The sequence below is a fragment of the Atractosteus spatula genome, chromosome 4 (genome assembly GCF_055471065.1).
Source record: "Atractosteus spatula isolate fAtrSpa1 chromosome 4, fAtrSpa1.hap1, whole genome shotgun sequence".
NCBI classification, from domain to species: domain Eukaryota; kingdom Metazoa; phylum Chordata; class Actinopteri; order Semionotiformes; family Lepisosteidae; genus Atractosteus; species Atractosteus spatula.
In genome coordinates this window covers 44,054,672-44,071,323 of record NC_142709.1, presented here as the reverse complement: position 1 = coordinate 44,071,323, position 16,652 = coordinate 44,054,672, and the positions used below count along the sequence as shown (strand labels likewise).

The 16,652-nt window shown below is 39.8% G+C and overlaps 1 protein-coding gene across 1 annotated transcript; it reads right to left on the bottom strand.

Moving 5' to 3' along the window:
• Nucleotides 1-10,427: 10,427 nt before the first annotated feature.
• Nucleotides 10,428-16,388, bottom strand: LOC148836359 (uncharacterized). Its single transcript, XM_088914323.1, has 5 exons — nucleotides 16,329-16,388; nucleotides 14,138-14,170; nucleotides 13,703-13,828; nucleotides 12,544-12,599; nucleotides 10,428-10,587 (listed from the first exon to the last, which is right to left on the bottom strand). Exons 1-5 carry the CDS (start codon nucleotides 16,381-16,383, stop codon nucleotides 10,444-10,446), a joined length of 414 nt encoding a protein of 137 aa, XP_088770449.1. The 5' UTR covers nucleotides 16,384-16,388; the 3' UTR covers nucleotides 10,428-10,443.
• Nucleotides 16,389-16,652: the final 264 nt, after the last annotated feature.

The window sequence follows — 16,652 nt, the reverse complement described above, 5'->3', positions numbered from 1 at the left end:
AATGGAAGACTGGTATGTATTTTTTCTTTAAACTACCAAGACCAGCCATACACAGTACAGTTTACATACATACAGTAATGTTTATGTTCCTAAATTAATATCGTTTATGACCTTCAGATGCGTTATGCTCCTCTTCTTTTTATGCTCAGCTACTAAAATTTCCCTTTAGTGGTAAAATCCATATAAATATTCAAAACTAAGCGGATTAAAATGTGCACAGTAAAGACATTAAATGATTAAATCGTTGCACTACCAACCAATGCACCACGAGTGCCCCTGTCGGTCATTTTGGCCAGCCAATCACTTACCGCGGTGCCCTCCGGTGCCCTGCGGTGGCTTGTGGGTAGGTTACTGTACCGCGGGTTTTTACCGCGCATTTTGAATGGCTGCATCTGTATCTAGAACGCAAAGTTAAGAAAAGGTATGAGTATTACTTAAAAGAACATATAAAAGAAAAACTGATGAAAACAATGCTTAATGAACTACAAATTATTGGTGATGGTGTAGTATTTCTGAGTACATGATTATGTACAATTATTAATTGTAGCAGTAAGTCACAAAATTATTCTTTGATGGCTATTAGAAGACCAACCTTCTACTCAGCAACGCACACACACTAATACTAATACACAACAATACATTTATTAATACATAAAATGTGCATATAAACATAACAGATCTTATCAGTGAGGGTTAGCAGAATACAAAAGGTATATATTCAATCACGAAGAGTTACAAACCAAGAAGGACATACATTCAGTATGTCATTCATTTAGTCCGTTTCGTAAATGAGCTTGGTTATGAAGAAAGATACAAGATGTGTAGAAGGGGTTAACTGACTCCTTTCTAAGCAACAGGCTGGAGTTTATGGCAGGAAAGGGGATAACTGATAAGGATTCCAGATGCCAGCTAGGAAACCCCCAGGGGGGGTTACCTAAAGCCCTAACCATTTGACCAAAAGGCTGTAAACTGTCCAAATACCGTGACCTCTTTCCCCCATTACCATAATAATGAGCTATGTCATAAGCGGCAGGAAAGGGCTATATAAACTAAAAGTTTGTACCGGCACTTTGAACAATACTTCGGTTTTGTTGTTTCTTGAGGGAAACAAGAATTCGGTTACATTGTTCCTTGCATGCAATAAACTCATCTGTTTAACTTCATCTCGGGATCCAGAACTTTATTCTTTCTGTTACAACAATTTTGGCGTAGTCGGCGAATGCTCCAGAAGGCGCAGAACCCATCAGCAGGAGAGACGTTCAGCTCGCACATTACTAAGAGGTAAGGACTCCTCTTTTTAAAAGTCCCGACTTTCTTGTCTGACCGATTGGGAAGTCTCTGCTCCCTGCGAGAATCGCCCGAGATGACGGAGTAAACGTGAGTTCCTGGATACCTCTGGCCCGAGGAAGACACCGGTGTATGTAATGGGTGGTTTGCTGTAAGTCCAGAATTTGGTCTGGCAGGCGGTGATCCCGCGGTATTGTGCACAGGCGTTCGAAACTGGTGTATGCTTTAATTGCGCGTGGAGTTTTTGAACGGGTTTGGACCTTTACCGTGAGGCTCAGGATCGGTGTGGGCCTTAATTGCGCCCAGGGTTCTGAAGCTTGAGTGGTGCTTTAAAAGCACGTATAATCCAGGATTGGGTCCTGAGATTAGCTACGCCTTGATCGTGCACAGATTGGTGTGGCATGTTTTTTTTGTTTTAAAGGGAACAGGAAAGACGTAGATGACACGTATGTTTTTTGTGTTTCCCTTGTTCTTTTAAAGGGAACGGGAGAAACGTAGATGATATATATATGTTTCTGGTGTTTTCCTTGTTTGTGCACACAAACACACGCACAACACTAACATAAACACACCTCATAACAAAACAGCAAAGCACTAAGTAGCAGGATTTAAAGGACGTTGAGATCCAAGAATAGCTCTAATTGGAGCTCAGTGCATAAGTCCACCCCTGGGCAAAAGCAGCAATGCTGGCGTTCTGGGGATGGTGAATTACTGTTCCAGGAAGAGATTCCTCAAGGTCTCGTTTCTTGCCTGTGAACAGTGTTGTGTAAGTCCTCTCTAAAGACTCTGAGAGGCATTTAGATCTGGAGGTAACAGATGCCCTTAGTTGAATAAGTGCAGGAATGCACAGGATTTCCAAGTGAAAGCATCCCCCTATGAGCTGTTACCTCACACACGCCAAAGTAAAATCTTCAAGAAACCGAACATGTGTGCTAACTGGGTGTTTGAGAAAGTAGTGGAAGTATCTGATTATATATCGGAAAAGTGTAAATTCACAGAAAAGGAGGAAAAATATAGGAAGAAGCTGAGTTTGTCAGAGGGAGTTTGGGACGAAGATGCCTGTAAGAAAGCATATGAGTATTTGTATAAGCACAAGGATGTAGCTGCAGCAATGGTGTGCGCCCGGCACCAGTGGAGGCAGATACATGAGAGAAAAAAAGAAAGAAATCGTAATGTGATTACTAAAAAGTGTATTTACGGGAGAAAAAAACCCAAAAGAAATAAAAGAAAAGATAATTTATTTGCTGCAAAGAGGAACTAGAGCAGACGCTAAAAGAGGCAGTGCAGGAGAATTAGAAACTAAAGGAAGAATTAGTTCCTGGTCACACTGCACTAGTTAATGTGTTACAACCGTCAACTAAATTATATCCTGCTCTCCCATAGGGGAACAGACAGGCAGGAAATAAAAATAATTGGGATCAATTCCCTCAGTGGCCATATGGAGACGGGGGATCTGATTGGGATGACACTTGATACGAGTGTGATAAAGTCGGATCAGGGACTCCCCTATTAAAGGGAGGGCGCCCGCGGATCTGTACTCTCACCCGAAATGGGAAAGGACTTGATGTAGTGGGGGCTGGCACTGCTGATGACAGCGCTACTCTTAACTCGGTCTCACACTTCGTCGAGGGGGTCTTCACTCGCACCTACCTTCCCTGATTCCCCCATACGATCAAATCAAAACCGGGAGATATTGACTGGTGGGCTAAAGAAATACCGCATCCGAAATTAGGAATGCAGCGAACCTGGAGTGCGCTTCAAGAATAAAAAAGGATACATGTAGAAGTGAAACAAAATACAGTGCATTGTAGTACGAAGAGAAAAAATATATTCTTGATGTGTATGTGTGTTTTATGAATTTGTGTGCCGGCATGTACGTATGTGTGTGTGTGTAAAAACTGCAGTGCGTAACTGTGAGTTTTGGTATAGTAAATGACCGTGCGAGTGTGTTTAGCCAGCTGGACTGGCTAGAGACGTAACTAATATAAGAGCATCTGAAACATATATGTACAGTACAGGTGGACTTAAGGAGTTAGATAAACAGTTTTTGTATTTATATACAATTAGTTGAAATAGTTTAAACAAAAGTTGAATTTATTTGAATGGCTTGAAACCAGATACTGCAAAAAGCGCATGCAGGATGAAGGAAGCAAGGACCTGCCCCATGGTTCAACTGACAGGGAAGAACAGTGAAAAATTTATCACCCAGCTAAGAGCTTTGTCTGGGGAGAATAAACAGTCTTGTGAGAGATCTGTTTACCTAAAGATTAGATCCTGTAAATCCCTTGTAGCCTCTCTAAGTCTGTCCCAGTCCAGTGCGTAAAAGAAGTTAAACCTAAAATGTACTGTTAACAGTGTGTCGGTTTCTCTGTTATGGGATACTGGAGCACTACTGTTATGCTTGTCTAACTTCACTGTTCAACAGTGTGCTATAGAGCACTATATATGGGGAGACGGCAGGAGGCCACAGGAGTATTGGGACAGCGAGTTTTACTGCAGAGTACCAGATTTTAACATTGATTTTAACATTTACGTGCACTAATCAAGCAAATGTGGGTGGTTCCATCCCAGATCTATTGGGTTGGGATGTTATACACCATTACAAGGAATGACTACAGAACAGGGTATCACATGGCTTCAACTGACTGTGATCACTCAGTATGTTGATGGTATTCTGAGTGCTTCCCCTGACGAGGAAACCCACAAGTCTGAGCTGCTTCAGGTTTAGAGTGTCTAATATTAAACAGTTATGATAAGGCCCTTTTGTGTCTAGCATTTTGTGATTTTAACAGGGCCTGGGTGCAATGTTTTTATGGGGTGAGCACAAATTTTAACAGATCTGCTTAAGGGGGGAGAGCAGTCCAAGGATAAGATTGCCTTGGTTCCCGCAGCAAAAGCCACCTGTAATAATTTGAAACAAGTTCTCTTACAGGTGCTGAGACTGGGGTTTCCTCAGATGGATCAACCATTCCTTTGCATGTAAGTGTGGAAAAGGGGTTCTGGGCAGTTGTGCTGACGCAGGAGCATGGAGGTAGGCACCATCTGGTGGGATACTATTATATCATTAGATGCTGTAGCCAAAGTGTGGGGAACCGTGAAAGTTTAAGAAGATGTAATACTGTTTACTGATGGGTCCTCTCTGGTGCATGAGGGAGAACAGAGAACAGGCTGAGCTGTTACGACAGAATTCAATGTGCTAATGACCAGGAAAATGCCCCTCCACTGCCTCAGTGCAGCAAGCCAGTTTAGAGCCCTGATGGAAGATTGTAAAAAGAAAGATGTTAAAAGGTTATATGTATATAATGTATGTATTTGGTGTATGTATGCCACAGTTCTGGATGGGTGTGGAGAAATAGGATTTTCTCACCACGGCAGGGACTCCAGTTAAGAATAATGGGTTTGTCTCTGAACTGATTTTTAGTTTTACAGCTTCTGTAGTAAGGTGTAAATAACACAATAAATAAATAATTCCAGTAACTCAAGGGAACAACCGTGCAGATGCAGATGCCAGGTGAGCGGCACTGGGAGAGCAGGAGTCTGAGACCCCTGGGAAACCTCTATTGGGGAAAAAGGGAGAATTCAGGTTGAGGCCTCTAATAGATGTGATTAGAAAAAATGTGAAAAGAATGTGGGGTTGCATGATGATGGGGTGTGGGGCCTTCAGCACATCAGATGCCCTGTATGCCCTCACAGCCTAATGCCATTTTGTAGCCCGAAATTCATGCTGTTGGATACCCAGGTGTGAGTCAAATGGTGCGCCAGTTGTCCCGAAACTGGGTTGGGACTGGGTTTAAAGCAGCAGCCACATGTTTTATAATGTAAGGCTTGGCAAAGGAAGCTCAGGTGCGGGTGCTATGGCTCAGAAGGCCAGCCCCTGAGGGAACTGTCAGGTACTGGCGAATTAACTATTGTAGCTTGCCAAGATGTAATCTATTCTCCTGGTGGGCTGAGGCCACTACCTCTGTAACTCACAAACATTGGATCACGAAGATAATCCCATGGTGCGGACTGCTCTGCCCCTTGGATACTGATCTAGGGGCATACTACACTGGGAAGGTGTGCCAGGCTGTAATCGCCTCACTAGGAGTGAGGTGGAAGTTACATTGCCTCCATCACCCACAGTCTGTGGGGATGGTGGAATGAATGGAATTCTGAAATATCAACTGAAGGAACACCGTGAGTAGATGCTCTACCTGCGGCTGGAGCAAACAGAACTGTGAGACTGAGCCCATTTGAGATCATCACGGGCAGCCAATGAAACTCCCTGGAGGGCCAAGTTTGGCCAATGGACTGATGAATTTGCTAACTAATTCTCTATTACAGAATTGTAGGTTTGTTAACTGGAGCGGTGCACAGGGCTCGTGAACAGGTGCTGGACGCTTGGGGACCTCCAGCAGAGGGAAGACATGACTGGAAACCTGGCGAGTGGGTGTGGGTGAAGACGAAATACCCTGCCAGACGTTGCAACCCTGCTGGGAGGGACCATATCAAGTTCTACTGACTACTGACTCTGCCATCTGAGTGACAGGATGAGATCGCTGGATCCACGCATCACACTGTCACCGAGCCACTGCACCAGAGACTGAGTGAACAGAAAGAATGATTTTGTTACCATTTCTGTGTCTGATGCTTCCTAAGGTGGACCAACAGTGTGCTTGTTAGGCCTGAGGAGCATTACTATGATATGGTATCAATACATTCCTGGTGTTGTCATATCTATCAGCCAAAAATGATAATCAGAGTTGGGTCTATATTGCTATTCCAAGATCCTGACGATAGATCTCCACATGGCTGAGTTCTGCCTTTGGGTCCTGGGGTAGAACTTTATTACAATATTTATTTGTAGGATTAGTATTGTTTATATGTATAATTGTAACCATCACTTGCACAAAGACATTAATCACATTTTCTTATAACTGTGGAAAGCACAATGTCATGGCAATACATGCCTGTTCACCTAGAAAGGAAAGATCTGCCCTGACATTGTTTGTGTAAAAAAAATAGGCAGCACTGACGTATGCCATATTTTATAAGGGGGGAATGAAGTGTAGTGTGCTCTCACGAGGCACCAGTTCTGTAGGGATTTGGGCATTTACTGGGACAATTATTAATTGTGGCAGTAAATCACAAAATGATTCTTTTAATGGCCTTAGAATCCAACCATGCGATATAACTCAAACAACGCACACACACAGGTACTAATACACTTTTTTGTTACACAGTTTTGTTGTTTCTTGTGGGAAAAAAGACTTCGGTTCTATTGTTCCTTGCATGCAATAAACTTATCTGTTTAACTTCATCTCGGGATCCAGAACCTTATTCTTTCTGTTACAGCAGTTACAACTTCTACACTAGATACTCAAAAGCAAGTACATCACTCATAGAAATTAAATTGATATCAACTGGCATTGAGGAAACAATTGTATTCTCGAGCTGTAATGCAGAAGTTGAATACTCATCCAATCTGTGTGGATTCAGATCTCCCGCGGACACAAAGAAGCAGTGGCAGGCTGTTGCGGTGTGCAATTGGCGCTCTCTGGCCCGGTGCCAGGCAGTGCTGCTTCGACGAGAGAGGAGAGAAGGAGGGAGAGATTCCTGCTGCGATGCTCTACTGATGCTCTCTGAAGACCGGCTAGTTAGTTCTGGCTTTACTAGCGAGAGATTGTGCACATAAGAAAAGTGACTGTGGGTCCAAGCAGGTCACACTCTTTAGACAGGAAGAAGATTGTTAATCAGGTTAATAAAGTTGTTCACTTGTTAATCAGGTGAGCTTTCGCGGTGGGTTCACGAGGCTTGCTGCTGGGTTAACCTTGGGTGGATCCTTTGGTTACGCGGTGGCGACCTCCGTTCTCGACTCTTAGAACAAAGGAACGTCCTGACACTTGGACACACTGGCCGTTACGTGGTTGTCTGAGCTGAGTCTGAGGATGTCTTGGAGGAGCACCAAGGAGCCCTGTGCTGCCTGTTTTACCTGGAGTAACTATGGTCGTTCATTGGTTGAAAGTTCCGTGGGCATTCAAGACCCACGTGGGGTTACCCTGCCCTACCAGTTCCTGATTGGCTGATCTAGGTGGAGGATGAGTAACCATGCGCTCTGACATTAGGATTGTAAACAACTTGGGATGAGACTCTCCCTTAGAATCTCCCAGACAGTGAGGAACCAGAGATGAGATGATTAGGGTTGCTGGAGAATCTCAGCTTTGGGAGTTGTTCCTTACCAGGAAGCTCTATCAGGCAGAAAAACACCTTAAATGTGAACCAAATGGAATGGCCTCTCTGTATGCAGCACCACCTTCAGTAGAGCCTGTCACGGATGTCGGAAAGGATGAACCGAAAAAGGTGAGCAGGAGAGCAAAAAAGACCCTATGCGTAGTGGTGAGACGGGGGTTAGCCCGGGCTCAGCTGTTCAGGAAATGCTGTATAGAAACCTATGCCCTCAGGTAGGGGACATGGGGCGACCTGGTGCTAGGTGGGTTTCAGGACATCCGAACGTCAATGCTGACCGAAGGCAAATGAAAGACCCAGAAATATATAGCCCCAGAGAGAGAGAAACACCGGAAGGACACCAAAGCACCGGAAACAAGAGACAGGACAGAGAAGGAGCACTCTCTGCCTGCCGAGGGCGTGACAGAGCCCTCACGTTGGACACCACACCGTCTGTATCTGAAGATATCTTGGGCTCCCAACCCCCAAACCACATAGACACTAAAACAGATGGGGGCTTTGCTGGCTAATGTGTGCTTTTCTATTTTTTCTAGCCATTATACTTTACTTTTTTCACTCTATTTGTGTTTTTTCCATTTTTGGTGGATTACAAAACACCAGTTCCTGTGTTATTAGGAATCATTTAAAATCCTAAACTAGGACCTCTAGAGGGACTAGTTTCTGCAGCACCTGTTACAGGATTATTCTGTCAGTGCCTGTAACACAGTCTGCAATTAAAATAGTCACAATTATTTAAAGATAAGTGTTTTCAGGATCATTTTGAATATGAGTGAAAGTTATGGAAAGAAGGAAAATTTGTTAATGGTTACAGTAAGAGTGTTGCCTCTGAGAACCAGTCATGACAAAAACCCAGATATAATTCTTTATGAATGAATTGTTTTTCTCTGTTTAAGATTTCTCCACCCTACTCAGTAAATACCTCACCTCAACTTTGTGTTGCAGTAAATGCTCCTTCCAGTGCTGTGCAAAATACAAGAAGGTGCTGAAATTATTCAGAAGAAAGGGAACGATGAAGGAAGTGTTTCAGTAGATGAATGTAGACAGGAACACAATTGTTTCAACAGCTGCCATTTAAGAGTTAGTAATTAGTGCACCTGAGAAATGCCATAAGATTTTACAGTCTTATACCAGATACAAAGCTGCTCAAGTTTTTATAGCTCTATTCAGCAGCAATAGATAGTGAAATAAAATCCAAAATTGAAAAAATTAAAATGGAAGGCAAGTTGCTCCCTCTGAAAAAGAAGACTTGCTGTTAAGGGTTGAATTAGGTCAAGAGTTAAAGTTGTTTCACTGCATTTAAATACTGTAAGTCTTTTACACTTTTAATTTATCACGTTATTGTGTCTTACAGTATTTTTCATTTAATGCCACTTCTGATATCTGTACATAAATAACCTGTACATTGGTGGCAACAAAAGGAAATCTGAAGCATTGTAAGTTTTCCATGGCTTTGAAATTATTGAGCTCACCATTCCTGTAGGAAGATTTTTCTAATCTTTCCTTTTTTGTATTTGTTAACTGACTTTCAAATTTAATTTTATCTATTTTTTTGGTATTAATAGTAATGCTTACTTTGTTAACATGCCTCAGTGCTGTTGTTGAAAATGTAGGGTATTTGTTATATTTAATTTCTGTGTAAAATACAAATATTTTTCATTAAGATACTGTAAAGTTACATTGTCCAAGATTTCTGTTTTTGTATTTGCAAAATATTTTTATAAGTAAAAAAGTGCTTACAATTATTGTAATTAGAATCTCGTTTTGAAAATGTGGTCTGTATTATTGGCACATTTAATGTGTGGTTTATGAAGGCATTATTAATGTCTATTAATAGTTTACTGCAACATGATTTTGCATAAATAAGCATGAATGGGTACACTCTTTACATGGGGTACTGTAAAAACATTAATATGTTGGGAACAAGAGCTTTATTAATGTCTATTAATAGTTAACTGCAACATGATTTTGCATCATTAAGCATGAATAGGTTCACACTTTACATGGGGTACTGTAAAAACATTAATATGCTGGGAACAAGAGCTTTATTAATGTCTTTTAATAGTCTACTGCACATTATTTTGCATTAATAAGCATGAATAGGTTCAATCTTTGAAGTGCTGCAAACAATGTGTAAAAGGCTTGTAAAGCCTTAACAAATGGCTCTTAATAATATATATCAACCCAATGTGTGGTTAGTAAATAGGAAATTTGTTCATAAGGCTTAGTCTGAATGTGGTTGATGGTTATAAGTGGCAGAATACTGTAACAGCACATTCATAAAAGACCATACTGCAATTCTACCACTGTCCTGGATGAACGGAGTCAACAGCCTGGAACTGCATGCACACTCTCTTCAACACATCTACGTTTAGCAAAAATATCTAGTATACCTTCAGTTGTGATCTTGTAGTTGAGTAAGCTGTGGATCTCTTCAAAGGGTGTTCTATAAAGCATTTAGGTGTGCCAGAGACAGCTTGTGCTGCTCTTCTACAGTGCATAGAATTCATGTTTAGCAAAACAAAAATTGACATCTGTTAATGTGTTGGTCTCGCTCTATAATCTATGAGTCTGTGTTAAATCTTTGAGAAAACATTTACAAAGCATGAAAATCAGAGTTAATAAAGGCCTAAGAACACCTTTGTTAATCCTTAATTAATACTTTGTTCATTTTCAATAAACTATGAATCCTTGTTAGTTCATTATTAATACAGCATTTATAAACACTTAATATCGCAACTTTTTTCTAAAGTGTTATAATTTCTTTATATGCATTTGTAAATCATGTATATACTGTATGTGTACATCAGTTAGTCCTTGATAATCTTGCCTGTTCGTTGCAGATTTGCAGTTTTGTTTCAGATCTTTTTTCTCAAATGTGCTGTATCTACTGTAAATCTCATCGTCTATATCTGAGGTGGTCTATTATATGTCTTATCTTCCGGCCAGAGTTCTAATAGCAGCATACTCTGAGACATGCTCCGATTCCTTCCACATTTCTCTTCTCTTTTTCCCAGTACTCCGTTTATTCTGGTCAAATTCCAGGGCAGCATACATGAGCACATCACTGCCTCCTCTCTGCAGAAAAAGCCAGAGCAATAATAACTAATTAGAACTACATAATAAGAATCACCAATATTCAATATTCAAGAAATATTCATATAAGTATGGACAAAAACTGATTTTCTGTTATAATGAATATCCATTAATTTAGTGTGTAGCGGCAATGCTTGTTAATAAGACAGAATTAAGTGTTGCTGTGCTTTCCCAAATGAGGCCCCATCTCTCTCTTCATCTCTGTGGTGCAGCCACAGAGAAACTATTCATGCAGGTTGATTTAAAGATGTTTTCTTTTGATAAGGGACAGCTCCCAAATGGGGATGCACTTAGCTAAGCCTGGCTATCATGATCAATGGTCATCCATTGGCATCTATCTGTCTAGGGAGTGCCAGATGGACATCTGGACTGCATTCCTAAGTGTCAGGAGTAAGTGACTCATATCTCACCTTGATCAACCAATCAGGGACTGGTAGGGCCGAGTAACCCACTCTGATGGGTCTCTGATGCCCATGAAACTTTCAGCCAATGAATGAGCTGAAGTTCCTCCAGGTAAAAACAGGCAACACAGAGGGCCTGTAGGAGAAATTCTAAGGAGAATTCTAAGGAGAATTCCAGGGGTGCGAGACAATTCCAGGGCAGGACGGCCCAGGAGCAGAAAGGCTCCCAAGGGCAGGACATTCTCACAGCGCGTCTCCTGACCATCCTGAGACTCATCCCGGACAACCACGGAACGGTCAGTGTGTCCGAGTGCCAGAACTTTCCTCTGTTCTAAGAGTCTAGAGCGGAGGTTGCCAGAGAGTAACCCGAGGATCCACCCGAGGTTAGCATCAGCAGCAAGCCTCGTGAACAGGTCGGAACTGTGGACAGCTGAATCACTATTCAGAACTAGCGCTTCATCAGGAACGAACCGGTCCTCTTCCTGACTTGCTGGGACCCACAGTCATCTTTTCTCCTGTGCACAAACTTTGCTAGTTAAAGCCAACACTAACTAGCCGGTCAGTGAGCATCAGCAGCGCACCGTCGCAAGCCGCACAGCACAGCCTGGCACGGAGCCAGAGAGCCCGCAGGAGATCTGAATCCCCAGATATTGGATGAGTATTCAACTTCAATGCATTACAGCTCGAGAATTCAATTGTTATCCCAACCAGTTGATATCAATTTAATTCCTAAGAGTTATGTACTTGTTTTGAGTATCCAATGTAGAAGTTATAACCAAGTTCATTTACGAAACGGTCTAAATGAATGATATACTGAACGTATGTCCTCTTGATATATGTAACTCTTCGTAACTGATTGAATATATACCTTTTGTATTCTGATAACCCTCTCGATAAGATCTGTTAGGTTTACATGCATATTCTATGTATTAATAAATGTATCCTCGTGTATTAGTACCTGCGTGTGTGCGTTGTTTGAGTTATATCGCAAGGTTGGATTCTAAAGCCATTAAAAGAATCAATTTTGTGATTTACTGCTACAGTTAATAATTGTTCCAGTAAATGCCCAAACCCCTACAGAACTGGTGCCTCGTGAGAGCACACTACAAGTGTTACAGCATCCTGGAGCCTAAGTACGTGCTAGACAGAATACCAGTCCATTGCAGGACAAACACACAGAAATCATTAACAGTTAGTTTTCAAATTAAACTTGCACCTTATAGGGAGGTGAGTAGAAACTAAAGCACCCAGAGAAAACCCATGAGGAAAGAGCATAACAAACTCCACATAGAATGTACCACTGTCCAGAATCAATTCCAGGAACTAAAAATTGCAAGGTAGCAATTGTAGGATAGGTGTGCTATTCCTATACTTAATAGCATATAGTTTAATAATAACATAATATAATTCACTAATCAATAGTAAAATTAATGACATTTTAGAATAGATTCTTTGGCTCTTATTTGGAGACATCTTCACACATACAGTTATAAATTATTCTGTGATTTTAAAATAATTTGATTAAAAAAATCTTTACCTGATCATCTTGAGACTGGGAATGAGAAGCCTGATGGGTATTTTCAGAAACGTGTCCTAAGATAAAAATTTAGAGAAGTAAGAATACAGGTTAACACATATCTTTTCTGACATATATAACTTTGCTCTGTTCACTGCTATTATTCCAATATAACAACATTTTTATATATTTTTAAGTAAGATACATTATGTATTTTGTCAATCATTCTGTTATATTATAGTTTTGTTCCTATTCCATTGGGATATGAAGGAATCTGGAAGACACCTATGGATACTTTCAACAAGTAAACAGTATACAAACTGTCTCAGTGTTAGGTCATAGTCTCCTACTTTTTGGAACTCTACACACATTTATGTGACAGTTGTAAGCACACAACACCCTAGTTACAACAACAATACTAAGCTAGGTGTATGAAAATAAATCTCCATAACTCTAATCAATAACTATACACTTCTGTGCCAGAATTGCTAATTCACAAGTTCTTGCACAAGAAAAAAATGTAAAAACGCATTAATGTAAGCATTGTTACTAAAAAGGTTACAACAGCCATCACACTGAGTTTATTTGAAACTATTCACCTTATATCTGAACAATGAAGGTCTTCCTATATTTAGTTATATCTTGTTTGTGTGTGATTACAATAAAATAGTAGAAATAGAACAGTATTAAAGAAGTGGAGTTCATAGACATCAAACAGAGCCTTAATTTGACGAGAATACAATAAGAATTGCATATGTATTCTTTGAATACAAGTTATTAAACACAGAAACTGCTGATTGGGTGGGCCCGATTCTAAAAGCAGAAAAACATCTAAGTGAATGTTTATTAACATTTTGTCTACAATGGTCATTAGTTTCATTGTGAATACTTCAAAAGAAGTAAAGTAGAATAAATAGCTTGAGTGAAGGCAGTTTCACATTGTGTTACTGTTAACATGGAGTGCCCAATTTTATTGATGTCTCATCAAGTTCTGAGCCAGCTGACATTTGATGCTCACTGTACTGCTGTATGGTTGACCTTTCCTGTTTCTTATTTCTAAGGTGAACTGGTTCTATAGCACATCAATACAGTATATGCATTTCGATATGATCCTGTTCATATGTGAAGCATTGCTCTCAAGCCATGTACTGCATAATTCAAACCTGAATAGACTGAATACCTGTACTGTGATTATATGTTCTTCTCTTGTTCAGTCGGTAAATAAGGACAATGATGGTTATCAAGAGCACGGCACTCACACCAGCCAGAGCCAGGACTGTAAGAAGACCATACCCTTCACATGGACCTGTTCAATTAATACGAAAGTACTCACTCTAAAGACATTGTAGAAAAACTGACAAATACGCACTGCAATTGCCATTCATGAATTTTTTACAGCACATTAGATATTAATAGTTTCATTAACCTGCTAAGAACTTGAATTGAATTGAATTCTATTAATAAAAATGTGTTCTCACATATGGTGTAAACACTTTGTAAACTTATATTGTTAAGGAATTATATAAATAATTTTATATTAATAACTTGTTTCCTTGCATTTCAAAATTTGGAAAATCTAAAGTGCTAATAAGAATAGATATGCAGAGACAATTACCTGGATTTGGCTTCTCAGCTGCAGTTTCATTGGCTTTTTCATTAAAAAATAAGAAGAACAAGAACATCAATTACATAAAGAAAACTTAACTATAAACACAAAATATAAACAATATAAACTTAAATATAAACAACATTACAAATACAAAGTAAAGTTAAAATGTCACCCCTCTTTCTAAAGATTATTTTATAAATTGCATGTCATCATTGTCCAACAAAATTCTAACCACTTTAACCAATACAGAGTCACAAGGGGATCTCACCAAGTAGTGGGCAGAAGGCTGGATATAACCTGGGTGGGATGCCAGTCAATTGCAGGGCAAGAACAGACTCTAACACACACACACCAGGACAAATGTTCTCAGAAATCAATTAGGCTACCAGTATTTCTTTGGACTGTGGGAGGAAACTGGACTACCTACAGGAAACCCATGCGAACACATGAGAACATACAAACTCTGCGCAGATAGCACCTTGGGTACTACAGATACTTTAGTATTTTTGAGTGCTTACTGTTATAGAAAGGAAGGAAGAAGAAACCCATGAACTAAGTTTTCCCTGTCTTCTCCTGTAGGCATCTTTTTCCAGAATGGAAATATTACTGGAACTGACTACACAAAGAAACTACTACTACTACTACTACTACTACTAACCATTAATTAAAACTACTACTGTACCAATCCCCAATATGAGTAATCCAGGACTACAGAAGATGACACTTTTAGATGATGTGGAAGGATATCTCAAAATGGACTACAATCAGGAATAAACGGCCTTGGGAACAGTGGGCTGGAATATTAGCCCCATTGCTAGTAGGAGAAGCACAGAAGGCTTATTTCAATTTGGAGCATCCAGATACAGAAAACTTTGATGACCTTAAAAAAAGAAATCTTTGCCTGGTTGGGGGTGAATACTGCTGTATGAGCCCAAAGGTTACATAGCTGGGTATACCAACTGGAGAAACCACCAAGGTCTCAAATGTTTGATTTGATTCACATGGCCAGAAAATGACTACGGCCTGAAGAACTTTTGGATCCCAAGATTGTTGAACAAATAGTAATTTGAGCACTTTTTCTGTAGATTACCAGTTTTTTGAGGCATGCAAAACCCAAATCAGTGAATCAAATTGTAGAGACAATTGTTAAGAGACAAAGGGTCACAGCACTATTTAATCTCTCAGAATGAGCAGACATTTCCTTGATACAAGACTCTCACTACTGGTGAGAATTTGAAGTCCTGAAGCTATAATCATAACACTGGACATTGAATGGCCAACTCAAAGCGACCTCCATCTTCTCAAAAGAAGTACAAAAAAAGTATAGAAATAAGAAAGAGATCCACGATAGTATTCTTTAGATGAGAAAGAAAGGTGATGAGGAAAAGTGAACACATCAAGTTTTGTTTTGGAATTTAAGGAAGAAAGTATAATGATTACTAAGAAAAGGAATAAAAGAAAGACCAATTGCTGAGACAGTCTATTCGTATCTATTTTTATACTGTTAAGAAGGCAAGACTGGATCTGTTGTTTTTTTTAACGATGAAATGGCAAGATTTATTTTTCTGACTTTGAGAAGAAATGTATATTTGTTTTGGATATGAGATAATTTTTTTTTCACTGTGTTGGTGACAAGTGTTTTTTTGTTTTTGTGCTTTTTATTTTATCAGGGCAGACCAGCTTCCTTGGTATGCAGTATAAGTTATTTTTAAAGAATAAACCCATTAGAAGGAAGTTAATAAATTGTTTTATTTTTTCAATTATTTCTCTGTAAAATAAAGACTTATTTTGTTAAGTGTAACTTGCTTAAGGTGTGTTCTTGTTTCAATTCCCGACTACTTATTGGCCCAACTGATGAACACAACCTCTTCACATCTCACAGCCCAGGTCTGAAATTGAACCCAGATCCCCAGAGCTGCAAGGCAGTAATGTTCACTGTACAATTTATGCCATCAATATAATATTCATTATGATATATTGTATGGTTACTTTTTATTTTTAGATATGCAAAACTGGAACTAAATTTTGGAGTACAATTTTATAAAATACATTGTGCATGTGTTTTTAAGGCCAATCCAAAAGCATGTTATGACACAACAGTGACGAGCTGTGTGTAGATATCTGTGTTTTAGGTTGTGGGTTCAAATTCTTTGGATAAAGTCATCAGTCAAATAAATTTTAATGATAATTTGTTTACCTTCAAACTGTAGAAGAGTTGCATTCCCAAATTCCATATGTGTGATGGGGATCATTCCACAGAAATACAGCCCAGCATCCGAGAACTCAACATGCAAGATACTGAGGTTAAAACTGCTGCTGCTCTTCTGTATTTTAAAACGATTTATGCTGAATCCATTATGAATTGTGGATCCATTCACATTGCTGTAGGTGGACAGTATACACAGAGGAGCCCGACCTGTGTCCTGTTTGAACCAGGCCAGGTGACCTGGGTCTCTCATCAGAACACAGCACTGCAAGGTGACAGTGTCTCCAGGCTTCACTGTCAGTGAGAGAGATGGCT